This window comes from Gymnoscopelus microlampas (genome assembly GCF_963454915.1).
Source record: "Gymnoscopelus microlampas genome assembly, chromosome: 23".
NCBI lineage: Eukaryota > Metazoa > Chordata > Actinopteri > Myctophiformes > Myctophidae > Gymnoscopelus > Gymnoscopelus microlampas.
In genome coordinates, this window is record NC_139960.1 from 11,730,986 (window position 1) to 11,753,578 (window position 22,593).

Here is a 22,593-nt window from a genome sequence, read left to right on the forward strand (position 1 = left end):
AGAAACCAATATTGCAAAGGAGAGATGTTTGACACCTTGGATTTCCTCCAACAGGATCAATAAAGGGTGGCTGGAGGGATGTTTGAGTCTCGAGAAAAGGAGTGTCAGAGAGAGAGAGAGAGAGAGAGAGAGAGAGAGAGAGAGAGAGATTGAGACAGAGATTGAGAGAAGGATTGAGAGAGAGAGCGAGAGCGACAGCGCGTGCGTGCGTGTGAGACTATCCCACGCTATAGTGGGTTGTGCGTTCACATTACTATATATGTGGAACAGAGCAAGATTGAATTTCATTCATTCATTGAATGTGCACCTGTAGCCTGTGTGTGTGTGTGTGTGTGTGTGTGTGTGTGTGTGTGTGTGTGTGTGTGTGTGTGTGTGTGTGTGTGTGTGTGTGTGTGTGTGTGTGTGTGTGTGTGTGTGTGTGTGTGTGTGTGTGTGTGTGCGTGCGCGTGCATTATTTGCCTGCAGTCACATGTCACCAGATGTCCTTGAGAGCCTTGTGAAGACAGGAGGAGGCTGGTTGGTTGCCATGGCAGCCGAGAACTCATTTGCATGTGTCTTTCTTGGGGTCATCTGTGTGGTGTGACATCATGAAGGGGCCGATGGCCTTGGGACTCTAGAGGGATTCCACCTCTCACCTCTCTGCTGTCCGGAAGCAGCTGGCCATTTGTTACTGTCCCCCATAAGCAAATGGCTGACGTCAAGTCCTCAGGCAAAGATGGGAGGACATTTAATGAATACAGGGAAAGTTTTCTGAACTCAACTAGTCTTTGACAGCAACCTGCAGCTTAACACATACAGCGCCACTCGGTTTCTTTTTTTTACTCTGAGCGACTGACAGTCTTGGAAGAAAGACATTTTTTTTTTTTTTGCCAAAATGTTAAAAAATCTGTTGAAAGTACCTGATCTACAAGCTTATGCCTGGCACCATGACTGGTTGTGAGCTTGAAGATCGGCTATTTCATAATAGACAGAGTATAAAACAGGGCATAATTGTATGTTTAATGTATGTTTTGTAATTATATAAGTAACTTTGAACAATGTACATTACAATATACATAAACAATAAATATACATAATGTGTTGAAAAATGGTAAAGTAAAAGCACCTCTAAATTGTACTTAAGTAAAGCCCTTGAGTAAATGTACTTAGTTACTTTCCACCACAAAGTGGAAACACTCCCTCTGGACAGCTACATGTACATGCAAGCGTTGTGGCATCAAAAGGAATGTGTTAATTTATACTGAACTAGTAGTGAACAACATCATTTTAATAGCATGGGAACCAGTGTGTTGAATCCGTCGTGCTGTATTCATGGCTCTCATTAGAGAGCTGAGCGTGCGCGTATGATTGCATGTGTGTTGTGGCAAGTGTGTGTGTGTGTGTGCATGTTTGTTTGTTCTCTTTGTGTATGCCTGTGTGTGTGTGTGTGTGTGTGTGTGTGTGTGTGTGTGTGTGTGTGTGTGTGTGTGTGTGTGTGTGTGTGTGTGTGTGTGTGTGTGTGTGTGTGTGTGTGTGTGTGTGTGCGTGCGTGCGTGCGTGCGTGCGTGCGTGCGTGCGTGCGTGCGTGCGTGCGTGCGTGCGTGACTGTGTGCTCGAGTATGAGGGAATGTGCATAATATAGTATATATACCTGTTACTATGCTATATGTACGTATATCTCAGGGGTCTTCCATGTTTTTCAGGCCAAGGACCCCTTAGCTGAGAGAGAGATGAAGCAGGGACCCCCACTACATATTGTATACAATTGTGTTGACAGCACTGTAATCAGTGTTGTGTAAATTGATGTTGTGTTTTTACTGGAGTCATGTTAAGGTCTAATATTTCTACAATTGCTACAAATTACTACAAAACCTGTATATCCAGTCCTTTTGGGGCATCAACAAGAAGTTGAAGGATAAAATTGAGTCTGATAATGATGTACCGTGCATCATGTATACTTTACATTACTTTTTTTTACATTTTGGACAGAATAACCAATTTTACATCGAGGTGCCCAGATGTCCCTATTGCCCACCTATCCTGTATCCTTATGTAGGACGTACCATGTGATTCCGGACGCTTCATGGTACTGTAGTGCTGCAATAAAACCTGAATTTCCCACGGGGGATCAATAAAGGTCAGTTTAGAGTTATTCTATTCCTGATTTATTCATGGTTTTATTGGTTCTATATACTACTCGGCATACAATATTTCACAGATGACATAAAAGAGACACAATAAATAAATACATACATACATGCATAAATACATTTTTTTTAAACACAGAAGAAGCAGAACTTTTTAGCTGTACAGCTTTCTCCTGGGCCCACTTAGCTTTAATGCCCACTCGTCACGTATATTCTAACATAGCCTACAACATTGGTTCTCAAAGTGGGGTCCCAAGACCCCCAGGGGTCTAGGGGGTCCCCAGCAAAATGTGTTAATATAGCATCACAATCATTTTAACCAATTAATCCATGGATATTCAAAAATAGCAGATATACAAGCTCACAGCGCGTCACTTCGTGCCGCGCTGCAAGCTTGTACATCCGCTATTTTTGATTATTCTTTTTTTTTTTCTTTCTTCTCTTCTGTGGATCCCTGGCACAAAACATTTTCAGATGGAGGTCCAAATACATATCAATTTGGGAGTCCTTGACTTGAAAAAGTTTGAGAACCACTGGCCTTCAAGGTTTACACCCGACAGCAGCATATGAGACTGAGGTGACTTTGACCCCAATAGACCATATTCACACGGCGGCCATTTTGGAACTTAACATTGAAAATGCCATACCCGTTGCCGTGGAAACCGGGGTGGCATTTCATTAACTTAATAGCAATATGGCCGCCGTGTGAATATGGTCTATACTGTCAGAGAAGCAGGAGCCAACTACTGGAGGAGCCGGATGTTAAGTTCCCTATAATAATAAAAATCACACCCTGTGTGAAGGTAGCGGCGCCTTTGATACATTTTGTCATCGATATGTTTTTACATTACGTTCTTGTATCTTTCTCTTTCTATTCGTCATATTGGGAAGAATCTTGGACAGATAAAGTTAAATTGAGGATCTAACTTTAAATAACTTACCTAGAAGGAGACTTTAGCCAAATGAATAATAAAATGAAATTATTAAATATTTCTAGATATTACTCATTGTTTATTTAGTCATTGTTTATATAGACATCTAATTCTATATCCATGACATCATAGTGATGTCATGAATAGTAACATAGTGATGTCATGAATAGTGACCAATCAGAACGTTGGCGCACCTGACCAATCAGAACGTTGGCGCACCTGACCAATCAGAACGTTGGCGCACCTGACCAATCAGAACGTTGGCGCACCTGACCAATCAGAACGTTGACGCAAAAGCCAGGCATAGAGGGCTAATATCCGCTCTATACCTAAAGGTATAGAGCGGCTAGCGCCGCTAATAACTAGAAAAAGTGCTCCTCGGAGCACAACTCTCCGCTGTTGGGAATGTTGGGAATGTTCTATCTGTATAAGTGTCCTATCCGTCCTGTCTGTATAAGTGTCCTATCCGTCCTGTCTGTATAAGTGTCCTATCCCTCCTGTCTGTATAAGTGTCCTATCCGTCCTGTCTATGTAAGTGTCCTATCCGTCCTGTCTGTGTAAGTGTCCTATCCGTCCTGTCTATGTAAGTGTCCTATCCGTCCTGTCTATGTAAGTGTCCTATCCGTCCTGTCTATGTAAGTGTCCTATCCGTCCTGTCTATGTAAGTGTCCTATCCGTCCTGTCTGTGTAAGTGTCCTATCCGTCCTGTCTGTGTAAGTGTCCTATCCAATTGTTACAGTATCCGCCATTTCTCAACCATTTCGTGATTGTTCCTGTCTTACCTCACTCTTACCAGACTTGTGTTGGGAATGTTGGGAATGTTCTAATTCTGTTCTAATTCTAATTCTTAGAATGTTCTAATTCTTATGTTCTAACTGTCCTATCCATCCTGTCTGTATAAGTGTCCGATCCGTCCTGTCTGTATAAGTGTCCTATCCGTCCATAAGTGTCCTATCCAACCATTTCGTGATTGTTCCTGTCTTACCTCACTCTTACCAGACTTGTGTTGGGAATGTTGGGAATGTTCTAATTCTTATGTTCTAACTGTCCTATCCATCCTGTCTGTATAAGTGTCCGATCCGTCCTGTCTGTATAAGTGTCCTATCCGTCTGTATAAGTGTCCTATCCGTCTTGTCTGTATAAGTGTCCTATCCGTCCTGTCTATGTAAGTGTCCTATCCCTCCTGTCTGTGTAAGTGTCCTATCCCTCCTGTCTGTATAAGTGTCCTATCCGTCCTGTCTGTATACTGTAAGTGTCCTATCCGTCCTGTCTGTATACTGTAAGTGTCCTATCCGTCCTGTCTGTATACTGTAAGTGTCCTATCCGTCCTGTCTGTGTAAGTGTCATATCCCTCCTGTCTATGTAAGTGTCCTATCCGTCCTGTCTGTGTAAGTGTTCTATCCGTCCTGTCTGTATAAGTGTCCTATCCGTCCTGTCTGTATAAGTGTCCTATCCGTCCTGTCTGTATAAGTGTCCTATCCGTCCTGTCTGTGTACTGTAAGTGTCCTATCCGTCTGTGTAAGTGTCATATCCCTCCTGTCTATATAAGTGTCCTATCTGTCCTATCTGCCAATTATGTATCAGCCATGCAGCCATTTCGTGATGGTTCCTGTCTTACCTCACTTTGACAGTGCGCCATGTATTTATACAGTATTTCACCGTATTGTCACGTGTCACGTGAGGCTTGACCAATCGGTGTGTCATATTTAGAAAGTGAAAACAATACTCTCCTGCGGAGAGTAATAATAATAACTAGAAAATGTGCTCCTCGGAGCTGATTAATCCTGTCTTACCTCACTTCAAAAGATATAAATGATCTTTTGAAGTGACACACCTATTTATAGGTCTCTATTTCATCATGCGTCTCGCTAGCCAATCAAAGCGCAAAAGTGGACAAGGTACTTATACCCATATGATCTGGACTTGCCCACAAATCAGACCCTTCTGGGTATCCATTCAAAATGAAATTCTCAAACTGATTGGAATTAAAATACCCTTAAATCCACTCCATTATGTTCTAGGGGCAGACACAAATATCATAGTAACAAAAGGAAATCGACATCTAGTACGAGCTTTGCTCTATGCTGCTCGGTTGTCAATCCTTAATAAATGGATCGATGACAGTCCTCCAAGTGTCTTATTATGGTTTGAAAAAGTGTTACGGTTAATGCCCTTGGAGAGACTATCATATGTTCTACGGGGTACCTTGCCCGAATTTGTAGAAGCATGGCTGCCCTTGGCACCACATATAGGGGATGAGTGGCGCAATGTCCTGTGTATTGGAGTGATGGAGGATGTCGGTTAGTTGCCATATTAATTGGGAGGCAGCTGATGGACACAAATGGTAGAGCTCTGGGTGATAGAGAGGGTGTTGGCAGCAATAATGTGATGATTATTATATAATGTATTTGGTGTGAAGCCTTTTAGGATTTGCTTTTCTCTCCTGTGTTTTTGTTTTTGTCTTTGTTTCTTTTTGTATTGTTATGTTGGGCTATGTTGTGCCCTCTGTAATGTCATTTTCGTGGTGGATTGTCTACTTTCCTTTTTGTCTAATAAAAATATAGAAACAGCCAATCAAAGCACACCATTTCAACATATTGTCACGTGTCACGTGAAGCTTGACCAATGTTAGCTTGGTGGACACACGGAAGGACGAGAACGAAAACATAGTCTCCTGGCGGAGATCTTTATTATTATTATTATCATTATTATTAATTATCTTTGTGCTTGACAGAAATTCTCTCCATTCCATGGTTGAGCAAAGCAGTCGTTATCGGCCAACAAAAAGGTGTCGGGCACTCAGTCCAGAGGATTAATGGACTAAAGTAGAGGGGAGTTTATGTTGTACAATCAGTCACAGGCCATGTAACACTGGAGTGTAGTGTTTTGCCTTGCTTTGTGAGAAGGACGTTTGCCAATGTTTCGCCCACTCTCTGTTGATGAAGTAGTTGAACTAAGTAGAGCTGAAAGCCTAACAGTTACAAATGAATGCGTTTTTATTTGTAGAAGTGACTGAAGTGATTAAAGACCATGTGAAACTGAAAAAGGGGGTTACAATTGGCAATTTGATTTGGTTTTCAGCCATTCCTGGAATAGAGGCCACTTGAAAAGCTCAAAAGCATTCGTTATCAATTGATTGTGTTTGGTCAATGTAACTAACAGCCATTTATAATGGGGTTTGTATTGGAAGGGGGCGTGTCTGATAAAATGAATATCAAATATCTAAATACCGAATCAAGCAACTTAAAAACTGAGTACAACACAAAAGCCTGAGTAGAGTTTTTAATCACTCTCGCACTTTAAACCAAGTAAAAGTTTGACTGAGCAAATTTTACTTCTATCTATACTTTGACTGAAGTTCTGGGGTTGAGTACTATCTATGTCCACCATGCACTATAGAGCAGATCTACAAGGTCAGCAAGCGACACCGAGGTACAACAAAGTATAAAACGGTCTTGAGACTTAATTAACAAGGGTATATGTTCTGCTAGCTCTCTGACCCGAGTTGAGAAGATATCCTCCTCTATTCCCAGTAAATGAAAAGCCCCCTTGTCCTGCTGATCAATCAATACAGTGATTAGTGACCCTGTCGTAAGGTTATTGATCCCATAGCCTCAGCTGGCTTTATCCTAACCTATAGCAGGCTGGAGAGAACAGGGAGGTTAAATATTGACCCAGCACACTCCAAACATGGGAAACAATATAATCACTGATCATTAACTGGGTGGAGGGGGGGGGGTGCCCAATGCACACAAGTATAGTAGAATTTGAGGAATCGACATTGTGAGGACAATTTTCCTGGTCCTCACAAGGGGAATGGTTGTTTAATAGTTAAAAACGATTTGGGGAGTTAGGCTTACAATTAGGAAAATATCTAGGTTGGGGTTAGACATTTACAGTAGGGGTTAAATGTAGGATGTAGGGTTAGTTAGAATAATGATGATGTAGGCCTATTAAATACTTCTTTCTTTTTTTTCATATTTTTTTTGAGTAGCCAATTATTTTTTGCCCATTTTTCTCCCCCATTTAGTTGTTGCCAATTAACTCCCCCCCACACACATTTCTGTGTTGTCACTGCTGTCGTATCCTACTGACTCACCTGCCAGTGAGGAGCCCCCACCAGGAGGACGTAGAGCCTTCGTCCAACTCCTCCCGCTGACAGGTGCCGCCCCAACCCGTAGGAGTACGTGCAATGAATGACCAATATAACCCTCCCCGTCCGGCTTCCCTCCCCCGAACACGGGCCAATTGTGTTGGTGTGGACGCTCGACAAAGCCGGATGCACCACGGTGGATTCGAACCCACAACCTCCGTGGTGGTGGGCAGTGACTTTACCACTGTGTGTGTGTGTGTGTGCGTGTGTGCGTGTGCGTGTGCGTGTGCGTGTGCGTGTGCGTGTGTGTGTGTGTGTGGCCTGTATTCAAAAAAATTACATAAGGTATATTGGCATCAAAATATACTTACACAATACCAAAGTAAAACTACTACTACTGCATTGCGAGGCGCTTTGAGCTTGTAGATCAGCTATTTTCAAAAGTCCAAAGTATGAAATAGGGTTTAAGTGGTTAATGCAAAACAATCTAAATCCGCAAAGTAACTAATAACTAAAGTTTTCAAATAAACGTGGTGGAGTGATAAGTGCAATATTTGCCTCTGAGATGTAACGGAGTAGAAAAATGGAAATACTCAAGTAAAAGTACCCCAAATGTGTACTTCAGTAGAGTAATGGAGTATATGTATGTACATATAGTTGCTTTCCACCATTTTCTCAAATCAATCACTGTCAAGATGCCACTTAGCAGCAGCTATTCCAGTGGGGCTGCTGACCTCATGCTGTCTAAAAACAGCCTAATGTCGGCCTGGACCTTAGTTCTTAGTACTTAGTTCGCTCAAGGCAATTACCCTTCTACTTGTGACATTGGCTGATGTCGCGTCGAGCCCAAAAAAAAACAGGGACAGGACAGTATGCCGGCCTGCCTGCCTCACACAGACATGCTCTCACTGACCGCTTGTCTGCATATAATTTACTCTCTGAATTAATGCACAGACATTACAGCTTCAAGCGAAAAGTGTCTCTCTCTGCTCCAAGTTGTCATCCCACTTTTAGGCAGACAAAGTACACAGCGATGCCTTGAATACAAATAAGGACCGATATGCGTTCAGCTCGCTGGAATATTGAGCAACATCTTTTATAGTAATGTCCTGGTTTGACTCCTGTTCAACTGGTGGTAAGTGAGTTGTGCATCATTTTGTGTGTGCATTTATTCGTTGGACTATGAGTCTAGTTACAGAGTGTGACTGTGTCATAGTAATGGACTTCTGATTTACGATGACACTTTACGTTTATTTGGTATCGGCTCAACTATGTTGTGATTTCACATTACATTGTAAAAATAAAATAAATAAATTGGTTGATGAGCAGAGCTTAAAAAGGGGGATGTAGACAGTTTTCATTATTAAGTTTTGCCGTACCTGCAGTAGTCCCTTGAGATTACATGGGACATGAACTTGATTTATTTATTGTGGATGTGCTTAGCTGCTGCTGTCCACACAGAAGTCTCCCGTGCTGTGATTCATGGTTGTTAATAAACATGTTACTTGAACTAAACTACAAGTGATTATTTACAAGTCGAGAAGTCAACAGTAAGGTCCTGGGTTTGAATCCCATTCAAGTGGTCCCAATGACCAATGGGTTGGCCAGAATGTCATTGGTTTGAACAACACTCCCTCTGTCGCCTGTCCTCTCCTCTCTTGCACTTCTCTCCTCTTTCCTGTTATCTATTGCATTATTTCTCAACATGGGGCCCGGCCCAGGGGCCAACAGGGGTCCAAATTGACCCCAGGGTTCCAAATCGACCCCTCCATTATGTACTCTCAGAGTTAAATAAAGATTTAAACAACACGCAAATGGGGGTTGAGAATCACTGATCTATAATAAAACAACAAGACAGGGTCCAATAAACGGCATGGATCTCTGACATCATATTGATGATGACGTCAGTCTTGCCCAAATATGGAGATGCATTGTTTTGTTGGTAAAAGAAGTTCCTACACAGCCTCGCCGTGATAATGACACAGGTGCTTGAACTTTGCTTTTCTAATTGATTTCGACCGTATCGGTGACGGCATTTTGATCTCCACATTTTGGCACCATCTCAGCCCGATCTGAGCCCGATTGATTCTCATTATAAACAACAAGTTAAAAGGAATAGTTCACCCCCAAAATGACGTTTTTTCTATCGATTACACACCCCATGGAGACTTGAATTCATAGAGTTTTTTGTCTTCGGTAAGAGACTCAAAATTGACACTTTGAGTCTCCTACCGGAGCCGCTGCCGCCGGTCATCAAATTGTTGGTGCGACAAAAACAAAAAAATCTCCATGAATTCAAGTCTCCATGGGGTGTGTAATGGATTTTTTTAAAAGTCATTTTGGAGGAGTCCTATACTATACTATCCTAAACTATCCCTTTAAATATTTCCTAAAAAGTATACAAAATATTGTGGAGGTGCTAAGTTGGCCTTCAGGCAGCGTGCAAAAGAAATGGTGCTGATCGGTCCAGCAGGTTTGCAAGATTAGCTCTGCATGGAAAAACAGTCACGGCGTGCAAAATGTATGATAAACCCAGTGCGAGTTTATGAATGTGACCTGTCAGACCTCAACCTCTGCAGAGTCTATTAAACAGAGTCCTGGCCTTCATTACCCTGACTGTCCTGATTCCGATCCGATCCCCCCTTGTTGCGTGACGTGTTATTAAACACAGAGGTGCTGTTTCTTCTCCGGGCATTTTCTGGGAGATTTGCCCTTGCCAGCAACCTCCGGCGAATGGCAGTATCAGTTTAAATTGGGCTGAAGCGTGTAATTTAAGTCTTGTTTGGGCTCCCGGCTCGTTCTCCTTTTTTCCTTCGAAAGGAAATAAGGGGAGCGGGGGGGGGGGGGGGGTATAGGGGGGATAGGGGGGATGGGGGGGCACGGCAGGGGAGAGTAGTGGAGGAGCGAACATTTCATCCATCAATCAATGAGACTGGCTCTTCATGTCTTTCCGTTTGTCTGCTTGTCTTTGTAGAAGAATGCATCCTGTCAGCCTCCTGCATGCTGGCCATCTGTTGATGGTGTGTGCAGTGGTGGACAGTAACAACTGTACATTTTTGAGTATCCGTACTTTGCTTGAGTATTTGTATCTTTGGATACTCCACTACATTTCAAAGACAAATATTGTACTTTTGAGTCCACTATATTTCTGGGAAGGGAAAAAGCACATTATGCATGAACCACTAGTGAAAATTGTAGATCCACGACCTCTCAACACGTTGCATAGTGACGTGTTGTGAGCGTGTAGATCTGCTATTTTCAATATTGATAATTTTGGAGCATTTCTGGATTTTTGAATGCATTTACTTTTGAATACTTTTTTTTAAAGCAATTACTCCAGTTTAACTCACGTACAAATATGACAGAGCATCTTCCTTGTAGTTGAGAAATATTTGACCAAGTACTGGGGTTGAGTATTTTGTCCACCACTGATGGTGAGACCACATTACCCAGCAGGCACTGCAGGAGTGCAGGTGACCTTCAGCTGGGGGTCAGTCCCTCTGCTTCAGGTACCCTGTCTGAGTCTCTCACAGCAGTGCTTCTCAAACTTTTTTATGTCAAGGACCCCCAAATTGACACTTATTAACCCGCGGACCCCCATTTGAAAAGATATGCCAGGGACTCCCATAAGTTAAGTTTTTACGGCTCTATAGCAGTGATTTTCAACCATCTTAATTTCTTGGACCCCCAGTTTGACATGCATTAGGCTACGGAACCCCATCTAATGGCATTTATATCTCTTGGACCCCAATTTATATCGTAAAATATCGTAAAATCACCCTAACGGGTCCATTTGGTTCCATTTGTACACTCTCAGAGTTACAGACCCATAAGGGTGCATTTGTACACTCTCAGAGTTACAGACCCATAAGGGTCCATTTGTACACTCTCAGAGTTACAGACCCATAAGGGTCCATTTGGTTCCTATCCATCATTTAGCTGGGGACCCCCTGGAACCCCCTCAAGTACCCCTGGGGGTCCCCGGACCCCACTTTGAGAACCAATGTCCTAAACTATCTGTAACTGAACTGAATTCCATGTTCATTGCTCTTATCGCCAATACCTCTGGGCCACTGGCACATTCTGTGACACTCACACACACATCATGATGATGACTCTGAACAAATGCTGCTTTACCGTCAGCTGAGGCTTGCCGTTAATGTCCCTGTGTGTGTGTGTGTGTGTGTGTGTGTGTGTGTGTGTGTGTGTGTGTGTGTGTGTGTGTGTGTGTGTGTGTGTGTGTGTGTGTGTGTGTGTGTGTGTGTGTGTAATTATATGTTTAAAGAACAGAGTCTGAAGCTGTCCAGTGCAATGTGTTGTGTTCAATAATCTATGGCTTGTCACATGGGCTGGAGTTTTTATTATTATTATTTTTTTTTTTACATTTTGGACAAAATAGCCAATATTACATCGAGGTGCCCAGATGTCCAGTAGGCTAGTGCCGACCTATTACCCTACATACTAATCATTAGGCCAGGCTATGCTGTTATTTTTCTGACTGCTTTTGAATGAATGTTGTGAAAGTGCCCCATCTTGTGACAAAGCAGAGGCACTACACATACAACTAAGATTTCTCAGACTTTATAGTCTCTAGGCCTACTCTATATACTCTTAACAAATCTAAATACGCAAGTACCACGTTTCAATATTCAATAGTGTGTATTGTTGCACTGTTTATTACCCAGTAGCAGAGGTGGAAGAAGTACTTGGATATTTCACTAAAATAAAAGTAGCAATGCCACAATATAGAAATACTCTATTACAAGTAAAAGGCCAGTGTTCAAAATGTTACTTGAGTAAAAGTACAAAAGAATTAGCATCAAAATATACTTAAAGTACCAAAAGTAAAAGTGCTAAAATGTCACAACTGAGCATCAACAAGATCTTGTTGATCGGCTACTTGTTGATCGAGCTTGTAGATCTGCTATTTTATATATATATATATATATATATATATATATATATATATATATATATATATATATATATATATATATATATATATATATATATATATATATATATATATATATTTACAAAAACAATTCAGAATTTCAGATAGGGTCTGCTCACCTCGCGTCACCAGTCTTTCCACCTCGGCTCTGCAGAGAATACAGATGGTGCACCCGATCTACTTTGAATCACCCCATTCAATGGAAAGGAATTGCTCCAAATGTTCCCATTCTATGAGGTGGAATTGTACAATCTCTGCAACCCCGCTCACCCAGGTTACCGAAATTACTGCTAAAACCCCATTTAATGGAAAGTCTTCTCCATTGGCTGTTCTCTCAGACACCCCGCCCACCTCTTTCAGACTCGGGTTACAAAAATTACTGCAGAAGTCCCATTTAATGGTATTGAGAGGTTGCCATGGCAACATGGGCTAAAAATGAACGGTGGTCACGTGACCGTTTCAATATTACGGTGGTTTTAAATGCATTTTGATTATATAACATTATATTGTATATTGTCACATTTCTAATTTCTTTTTTATTTTCCCTTCCTTCAGTGAATTCGGGTGCACCGATGAGAAGACACAGCTGAGACATATGGAGATCCAATTAACACAATGAGAGTGGACAGGTGTGATTAATCTGGTAATCATTAGCTACTTCAAATAAAGCCCAGAGTTTCATATTGTCAGTCACTCTCTTCTCTTTTTCTCCAAGAACCGAATACCAACTGACGGGGTGAGTGTCAGCCTGGAGTCTGAGGTTCTTTAATCTGTTATGTTGATTAGGATGTTGAAATGTTTGTGGTGGGATTAATAATAATAATAACAAAGTTAGAATTTCGTTCTGTCACTTGTCTTTTCATGCTGTTACAATGTGGCCTTGATGATTCACTCCCTGTTGGTGAAAACAGCCCTTTTCACATTTAAAGCTAAGGCTATAGATTCAACTCCAATAGTTTCATGTTTTCAACAGTGGTGGAAGAAGTAATGATGTTTTACTTGAATAAAAGTAGCAATACCACAATATTTACTGTTCCACGTGAAGGACCTGTATTAAAAAATTGACTTGAGTAAATAAGTATTGGCATCACAATGTACTTAGATAACACAGATAGTAAAATGACATTCTAATTGCTGATCTACAAGCTCACATAGTTGTGACTGGAAATACTCCAGTAGAGTAAATGTAGTACTTGAGTAAAAGTACTTAGTTTTTGTTTCATGCAGGTTTGTGAAACTTGCCACTATCCTGCTTAGGTCAGGAGATGTCTGACTTAACTTCACATGTAGTTTGTCTGTAATTCAGGGACGTCCACAGATAGACTCTAGGTGGTGCTAGTGCACCTGCCCTTTGCCCTCTTGACCAGAAGTGCCCTTTTGAAAAAACAGGGGGTCCGGGACCCCTAGGGGGTCCTCAGAGTTACTACAGGGGGTCCGCCAAATCTTTATGTGATATGATTTTTCTTTTTACCATAACCACTCGAAACCTAGCATCCCTTTTCTGAGGAGAACTTTAGCCAAAAAATAGCAGATCTACAAGCCCACAACGCCTCGCGCTGCGAGGCGTTGTGGGCTTGTAGATCGGCTATTTTTGGCAAAGAGGTATAGGTATAGTTATAGTTGGTATAATTATAGTTGTAGAGGGGAAAAAAGAGCAGACCAAGTAAAAAAAAGTAGAATTTACTTGAGCACCTGCCCCTCAAAATGTCTGTGCACGCCACTGCTGTAATTGTTTTATTTTGTCCTTCAGGAAATGTCTGGTCGTGGGAAGAAGGTTGCTCCCACCAAGCCCAAAGGCTCAGTTAGCCGCTCTGTCAAGGCGGGTGTGACCTTCCCTGTGGGTCGCATCCACCGACTGCTGAGGAAGGGAAACTATGCCACCCGAATCGGCGCGGGTGCCCCCATTTACCTGGCTGCTGTCATGGAGTACCTCTGCGCGGAGGTTTTGGAGCTAGCAGGAAATGCTGCCCGGGACAACAAGAAGGCTCGCATTGCTCCTCGTCACATCCTTCTGGCAGTGAGGAATGATGAGGAGCTGACCAAACTGCTGGCAGAAGTCACCATCTCGGAGGGAGGAGTTGTACCCAATATCCAGGCGCAACTTCTGCCCAAGAAGACCAAACCTAAAGCAGCAGCAAGGGACGACGACTACGAAGATGATGATGATGGTGGCGCGGCCAAAGACATAGCGTCTCAAGAATTTTAAAGCATTTTAAATGTGTCACGAAATTCTTGTAATTCACTATTCTAATTAATGCTAATTCTTTATTTGTTCTGTTGTCTTATTATTGGGCCTGACTCCTAACAAATGTCATCTAAATGGTCAACAAACCATAACAAAGGTTCTATGGATGTTGATGCCACATTTATTATCCCCAACATTTTTGGGAAAATGTTAACAAATTTAAAACTGCAAAGCGTTTATAATAAAAAGTAATTTGCACTTTTGAATGTTTATTTTTTTTATAAAGCAAGTTACCTACTCAAGTACTTAAAGTACACATTTTTGTTGAGCGACTTTCAAGTAGTTGAATATCCGCCCAGGAGTATCTGCATCCTGCATGAAGTAGGCCTACTGGTATGGGGTTGAGTAGCCTACTTAGGGAGGGAGATGTGGGTTATTTGGGGTCCTAGGATTGCACTTGCCACCTTCTAGCATTGACATTAACCCTCAAATTCTGTTCTTTTATACATTTTCTCCACTTTTGTTTTGTTTTTTCTTTGAAGACTGATCGGATTTTAGATTGCCGATACTTTATTTAAAAGGAAGGAATCGACAGCACTGACATGCTACAGTTACTGTACTCCTGTTGTACCTGAAAGAGAGAACTCACTTGCAGTTTATGTTAACAGATTATGGAAAAGTTAAAGCGTCATATAGATTGTGTTTACAATGCATAGCCTTGTACAGCATGTCTAAAATGTCCAAGTGAGATTTATGCCGATCTTTAAGTGAACGTAACTATTTTGAGTAGAATACTTGGTCGTTTTGTTTCCAAGGTGGCTTTTGGTTCTTGTAGTTAAACTCTTTGAGTTGGATTCAACTTCAAGCTGCTTGTGGTCTTTGGAGTGCTATATAGGCATGATAAAGACTGGTGAGTGATCGACCTGTAATGTTAACTTCTTGGAATCTCTGGGAATGTAAAAAGATCTGTAAAGCCTCAACATAACTTTGTTCCTTGAGTGGTACTTCGGCCAAATTCCATTACTTCCATTTTCTTGTTATACATAGGTTTGCAAACCCCACCCCCCCCCAAAAAAATCTGGGCACAGTGGACCTGACCACAATCAAATATTTTATTTCATAGTGTGATGAGTACATCCATGCCTTGTTTGTTATATTTTCAAATTGGTCAGTGGTCAAGGACATAGTGCAAGGTCAAAGTTTAGCCCTATGCTTATACATGGGTCCAGGGGTGTCATTTGGGGTCCCAGGGAATGGTAACTGCCACCCCCTAGCTTTCACATTTAACCTCAGATTCACATTTTTATGCATATCTTTTGCAGATTCATCTGGTTTTGGACCAGCACTGAGTGCATCTCAATCCACACCCATCCATCTATGGGACACACATTATAGACACGTGTTTTCATGTCTACAACCATACATTCATTCCCTAGACCTGCACCCCCCAAAGGCAGAAATAGCAGAATTTCTACTATGTTATCACAGTATCATTCGTATCTTTTTGGTTTAATTGCCAAAACTTGTGTGATGACCATTTGAACAGACCCATGTAACCCAAGATTTGGTTCTTTAAAACTATTTTACATCCTACTTCTATTTATATTTAATAATCCTTGTAGATTTTGTTCTATTGAGTTGGTTATTTTAACCTGGGTTAGGCTACTGTTTGTTATAATTTGCAGTTAATATAATGTTTTTAGATTTCATGCTGTCAATGACAATAATCACGGTGACAACATGAGCCCCATAATGTGATACAGCCCAGTAGTTCTCAACCTTTTCAGGCAAGGACCCCCAAAATAATCATATTTGAACTGGGGACCCCCACCCTGACAAGCACTTGGAATTATAGGAGTTGAGGCATTACATTTAGTTTGACTCGGTTCCACAGAGAAATATTGTGAAAATAGCAAATCTACAAGCTCACAACGCCTCGCGTTGAAAGGCGTTTAGTTACTAGCCTCGGTCCCAGCCTCACTCATCTGCGAAGAGAAGCGATATAATAGGGTTCTTGTGAGCAGTGGTGGAAAGTAACTAAGTACATTTACAAGTAGGCTACTGTACTGTAATTTTGAGGTATTTCCAATTGTCTATACTTTTACTTCTACTCCACTACATCTCAGAGGCAAATATTGTACTTTTACTCCACTACATTTATTTGAACACTTTAGTTACTAGTTTACTTTGCAGATATAAATTATTATATTATAAACCACTTAAGCCAGAAAATAGCCCATCTGCAAGCCCACAATGCATCACATTGCAACGCGTTGTGAGCTTGTAGATCTGCTATTTTCAAACATTTCAGTACTTTTACTTTTGGTACTTTAAGTACATTTTGATACCAATACTTTTGTACTTTTACTCAAGTAAATTTTGAATTCCGGACTTTTACTTCCAACAGAGTACTTCCACATTGCATTATTGATACTTTTACTTAAGTAAAACGTTTGAGTACTTTTTCCACCACTGCCTGCCTAGTTGAGCTAATTTGGTTGATATAATACAGGCGTGTGAGTAGGGTACAGGCAGGTGATGTTAATCACTTCAGTTCAGTCACTTCTCACTTGGAAGCAGCAGACACAGAACACTGTCCCTGCAAAAGTTTGGTTACCTGTTCAGCCTTGACGGAAGCATTGTTGGTATGATATGTTTATGTTCAATGTTATTTCTGATATTTTGTGTGACACAAATGGATGTTGCATTTTCTGGATTTCATTACGTTTGCAACTATTGTATAATGAAGGAAACCATACCTACCTGTAACCTAAAATGCACCTATCATACCTATCATACGTATTTACCTGAATGTATTATTGTATGCAAGCTAAATGATTGTAGTATTTGATTTGTACGAGCTTTACAGTAAGTTTATTGTATCATACATGTGCATATTGTTTTCTTTCCAGTTTTACCCTACCTTGGATGTCACTTTAAACAAGTAAAGATGTCTGTGCAGGGCGCATACAGTAGGAGTGACAGAACAAACATGGCGCCCAGTTCGAAAACTAAGAAGAAGCAGCATAAAAAAAACAATGTCGTCAAGCTTGTAACAGAAGGGAAGGTTTCAGGACAGTTTTCTCAACACGGTTTCCGTAAACTGTCTCCTCTCGTGCGGGTCCCGTTGAAAGACATCATCAGTGAAGAGCTTCTGGTAGCAGGACACATTTTTCTGGGCTTCATCAAAAGTGGCCGATACATCCTGTCCTACACCAAAGTAGAATCAGAAGAATCAGATTCAGAAGCAGATTCAGATTCAGAAGCAGATGTGCCGGGCTACAACTACACTCTGTACTGGTGGGAGTTTAACCTGCACAGTAAACTCAAACTGGTCCAACAGGTGAAACTCTTTGCAGATGTGGATGCTGAAGAACACGACCTGCTGAGCCTCCATGTGTGTGAGTGGCCCAACGACGACTCCAACATTGCCATCTTTGGCTTCGATGCACAGAGAACCAGCACAAATCAGCTCATGATTAGCCTGCGGAATGATCATGTCATAAGCTGGTGCTACTGGTTCGTCACCATTGCTCCCAACCCTCCATCCAAACCCTGCTCTAACTGCTCAGCCACGACCACACCCACAGGTATTGGTGGTGGTAAATGCCTGGAACACGGCTATGCGCTCCACGGCCAGTGTTATGCGGACTGTCCCTGCCCCTTACAGCCAGCGTTACAGCTGAAAAAGGACAAGGTCATCCTGTTGAAAGGAAGCAGATTATTGGTGGCCTGTGCCATCTACCCGTGTCCAGCAGGTGAGCAGAGCCAGTCATGTCAGATGCTCTACGCCAAGAGAGCAGCTCCTCCATCAGGTCAACCCTCTTCTTCTGCTTCCATGCTACCTCAGGGATCTGCTGAAGGCACACATCCATCCAACGGGTCCACTGCCTCCTCCTCCTCCTCCTCCTCATCCTCACCAACCCTGCCCTCGTCCTCGTCTCAAGAGGCAGATCTCTACGTCGACTATAAACGCCTCCACTACCACCTCCCACAGCCAGGGGCAGAGGGAGAGAATGTTAGACATTGTTTTTTACGTGCTACAGATCTGAAGGGCAGGGCCCAGAAGTTGGTCACCGGTGGTCCGCATGATGAACAGAGCTTGTGTGTGGAGGAGATGGCGCTGGATATTGGTCATCTTCTTAAAGTGTTGCTCCATGGTGATGCCGTCTGGGACCCTCAGAGTCGGTCCTCTGGGTTTGACTTTGTCATACTGGAGATGTGTCCAGAGACCGACAAAGTTTTGATCGGAATTGCCCTGTTTTGGAAACGTGAGGAGCGCAACATGCAGGTCAGCTGGGACCTCAGCACAGGGCTGTGCAGTGTCATTGGGGTCAGTGACCTCACAAATGACCTCCCTTACAAGCGTCGTCACTATGGTCGCGCTGTGAAGTCTCACAGGAAGTCCTGTGTGGACACAGTGATGGAGTGCTCTGTTCCAGAGAGCAGCTCCCACCACGTCAACGTCATAGATGCAGATGATGATCTGCCCAAAAGTGTGTTGTCAGACACTGAGCGATGCACCTGGGTGACAACAAGATGACTGTATCGGCCACATTGATTTTCTTTTTTGAATAAAAATACTAAATGCACACATCTTTTAAGTGTAGAATGTAAACTTAAATGTTGAGCAAACCTGCTGTTTCTCATTTTTGATTGTTTTGAGATATTTCAGTTGTTAAAGATGAAGCTCTAGTTTGTTTTGAGGCTTTTTGTTTTTAGTTTTGTACTGCATTACATTACTGCAGATGTCAACCAAGAGCTGGAGTGAACCATGTTTTATACATCATAAAGTTGTGCAGAGTTACTAATGTGAGTGTCTTCTTTAGCAAGATCTGCAAGTTGCAACTCTAGTCATTGAAGAGATCATTTCATCAACAGAGAGGTGGTCTGTCAGGTTGTGTTTACATGAGTGTAACCACTTTATATCTGGCATCCCAATGTGGGGCATGTCATTATAGAATATAGTCAAAATAATCTCAACTACATCAAAATATTCTTAAAGTGCCAAAAGTAAAAGTACTCATTATGCAGAATATCCTGTTTCACAAGCTATCATTATGTATCAAATCTTTTGAAAATAGCAGATCTACAAGCTCAGGACGCACGTTGAATTGCGTCAATTTTACAAAGTAACTACAAAGTACTACTAACAAATAATTGTAGTGGAGTAAAAGTACAATATTTGCCTCTGAGATGTAGTGGTAGAAATAGCCTAAAAGTATTGAAAATTGTGAAATACAAAATGGTACTTCATTATTTGAGTAAATGTAATTAGTTACTTTCCACCACTGATAAATACATTTTTGTAAGTGAAGACAGTGCACAGGACCCTTTTTTTGCTCTTCAAGTTTACTGGCACAATAAAACTGAACTTTAATTCACATTTGTTTAATCAATCAACGTTCACGAAACAACATAAGAATGATAATCACTGTCAGGTCATGGGCTACTCATAGCAGCTATTTGAGTTATTGTCAAAATAAGATAAAGACATTACAAATATTACATTTTCATATAGAATAAGAATTTAAATGATTAAAAAACTGTCTTAAATTATTTTAATTGTTCTATACAAACATTGTGATGTTCATGTAAATTGAACAATTGTAAATGATTCAATATGCTATAAATTACTCTATAATTATTTGAATAAATTAATTCAATGCACAGTGAAGTGGTACAAGGCAAGGTCCAAACATTGCCACAAGGTGGCAGTATCTATCTACTAGGATTGACCTACTCTATTCTATGAACACTTTTAAGGATGAAAGGCAATCAAATTATCCACTGAGCTGTGTAAATTACTTCGTGATAAATAACTATTAAACTAACCAAACATTCTTATGGTGTCTATTCAGACTCCTTGTCAACATAGTCAAGTCAAGACTCAAGAGTATTTTCATCAACAAGTGAAAATTCTATCTATCCATCTATGCGCGCACGCACACACAACTTTATGGCACATTTTACATCGAGGGGCCCACTCTTATGTGCACTTCCTGTGAATCCTGTGAATCTCCTTAATATGGAGAACACAACCTTATACCAGTGCAAATCGTTAATTCCACATATTTGATAACAGGAGGATGCAATCAAGCCAACAGAGAAACAATGAGGACGACCATCAATGTATACTCCATATTCAGCCTATAGTCTAATCTAAGGCAATTAACACAGAGTCAACTGGAACTGTCTTTATTTGTTGTCAATTAATACCTTTATTAATACCTTTATCAATTCCCTTAATAATGACCCTGTGGTTTAGGTCAACAGTGATGCGTTCGTTGCACAAGTGCTTGTCCAAAAAAAGAGAACAGATCTACAAGCTCACAACACTTGTGGATCTGTTCTTTTTGTGACCAGTGTCATCTATTATGCTTCCTATGGTGCTTCCCTGTCATCTATGGTGCTTCCTATGGTGCTTCCCTGTCATCTGGCTCGTTTTGCACCAGTTCGGCAAAAGCTAAGGTATGGCAAGGTCATATGACAGCATTAATATCAAAGGCCAAGAATCACTCATAGATTAATAGTATGCCAAACAAAGGCTACATTGTAACACATCAATCTGCGCAAATGGCTTGAGACAACATAAGCCTTTTCAAATGCAGTCTATATATGTTTTGCACAAAATGCCACAAATCATGAACACAGCTCCCGATTACTGGGAAACTTTGCTCACACACTCACAGTAGGCCAAGGAAGAGCCTCCACCCCAAATTATTCACATCGGCCTCATGGTGGCGCTTACAACAGCCCTTTTGGCTAATAACTCTTGAACAGTAGCTTGTACAATTGAAATATTTTTTCCCTGGATTCCTTGGATTCTCACCCTCTATAGGCCCCAGCCACTTGTGCCAGATTACATTTTCTGCCATTTTGTGTTTTCTTCTAAACACACATTTTGCTACTACTACTCCTACAGATTTTGTCCAAAACTCACACAAACTGATACACATTATTTTTGGTGTAACGTGATCCAGATAAGTGGCTATGACACACACACACACACACACACACACACACACACACACACACACACACACACACACACACACACACACACACACACACACACACACACACACACACACACACACACACACACACACACACACACACACACACACACACACACACACACACACACACACACACACACTATTCTGTTTATATTCTATTCTATTTATATTTAATAATCCTTTTAGAGTTTGTTTTATTGAGTTGGTTATGTTAACCTGGGTTAGGCTACTGTTTGTTATAATTTGCAGTTAATATAATGTTTTTAGATTTCATGCTGTCAATGACAATAATCACGGTGACAACATGAGCCCCATAATGTGATACAGCCCTAGCTGTAGAATACAACTCTCGTAGACGTATTTATGATTCTGACGGAATCATAAATACGTCAATGAGAGGAAATCAGATGTTGAGTCGCAGAAAGCCCAGGTTATCAACATTGTGCTGTCTTGTACAGTATGTTAAATGTGTTGTGTACCTTTAAGACAGGAGCCCTAGTTGAACTAAATTAGTTGATATAATACTAGCCTCGGTCCCAGCCTCACTCATCTGCGAAGAGAAGCGATATAATACAGGTTCTTGTGAGCAGTGGTGGAAAGTAACTACAGTAAGTACATTTACAAGTACTGTATAATTTTGAGGTATTTCCAATTGTCTATACTTTTACTTCTACTTCACTACATCTCAGAGGCAAATATTGTACTTTTACTTCACTACAATTATTTGAACACTTTAGTTACTAGTTTACTTTGCAGATATAAATTATTATATTATAAAACATGCATTAAAGGTAGGGTAAGTGATTTTCTTTGGTTAAAATAAATGTTAAATAGCTCTATATTCTGATAGTACTCATTGCTGTAGAGTGTTTGTTCAGTAAAAGGAGTCTCCTTGTCTCTCCAGCTCTTTATTAAACAGAATGCATTTTCGTTTCAGTTTCAGTTTCATCTTCAATTTAAATCAGGATATAGATTAAACAAGTGAAATTGGAAGTGATGACACTAAGAAATGAGCAGACAAAATTGGAACTGGAACACATAAAATTAAGCGTAAAAATGGGTACTTTCTCCTGATTGGCTGAGATTTTGACACCTACCAGAAAATGTATTTTCTGTTTATTAAAGAGCTGGAGAGACGGGGAGAGTCCTGTTACTGAACCAACACTCTATAGCAATGATTACTATCAGAATATAGTGCTTTAACCTTTAAACAAAATACTTTTTGTTTAAACCAAAAAATATCACTTAGGCCTACCCTACCTTTAACCACTTAATCCCGAT

At 41.0% G+C, this 22,593-nt stretch overlaps 2 protein-coding genes across 2 annotated transcripts; both read left to right on the forward strand.

Moving 5' to 3' along the window:
* Positions 1 to 13,858: 13,858 nt before the first annotated feature.
* LOC311040111 (histone H2A-like) lies at positions 13,859 to 14,311 on the forward strand (the record flags this gene model as incomplete). The annotated part of the gene is made up of 1 exon (XM_084050184.1): positions 13,859 to 14,311. One exon carries the CDS (start codon positions 13,859 to 13,861, stop codon positions 14,309 to 14,311), a length of 453 nt encoding a protein of 150 aa, XP_083906310.1.
* A 2,971-nt stretch (positions 14,312 to 17,282) lies between these two features.
* LOC311040112 (DDB1- and CUL4-associated factor 15-like) lies at positions 17,283 to 18,833 on the forward strand (the record flags this gene model as incomplete). Its single annotated transcript, XM_084050185.1, has 1 exon — positions 17,283 to 18,833. One exon carries the CDS (start codon positions 17,283 to 17,285, stop codon positions 18,831 to 18,833), a length of 1,551 nt encoding a protein of 516 aa, XP_083906311.1.
* Between the last annotated feature and the right edge of the window lie 3,760 nt (positions 18,834 to 22,593).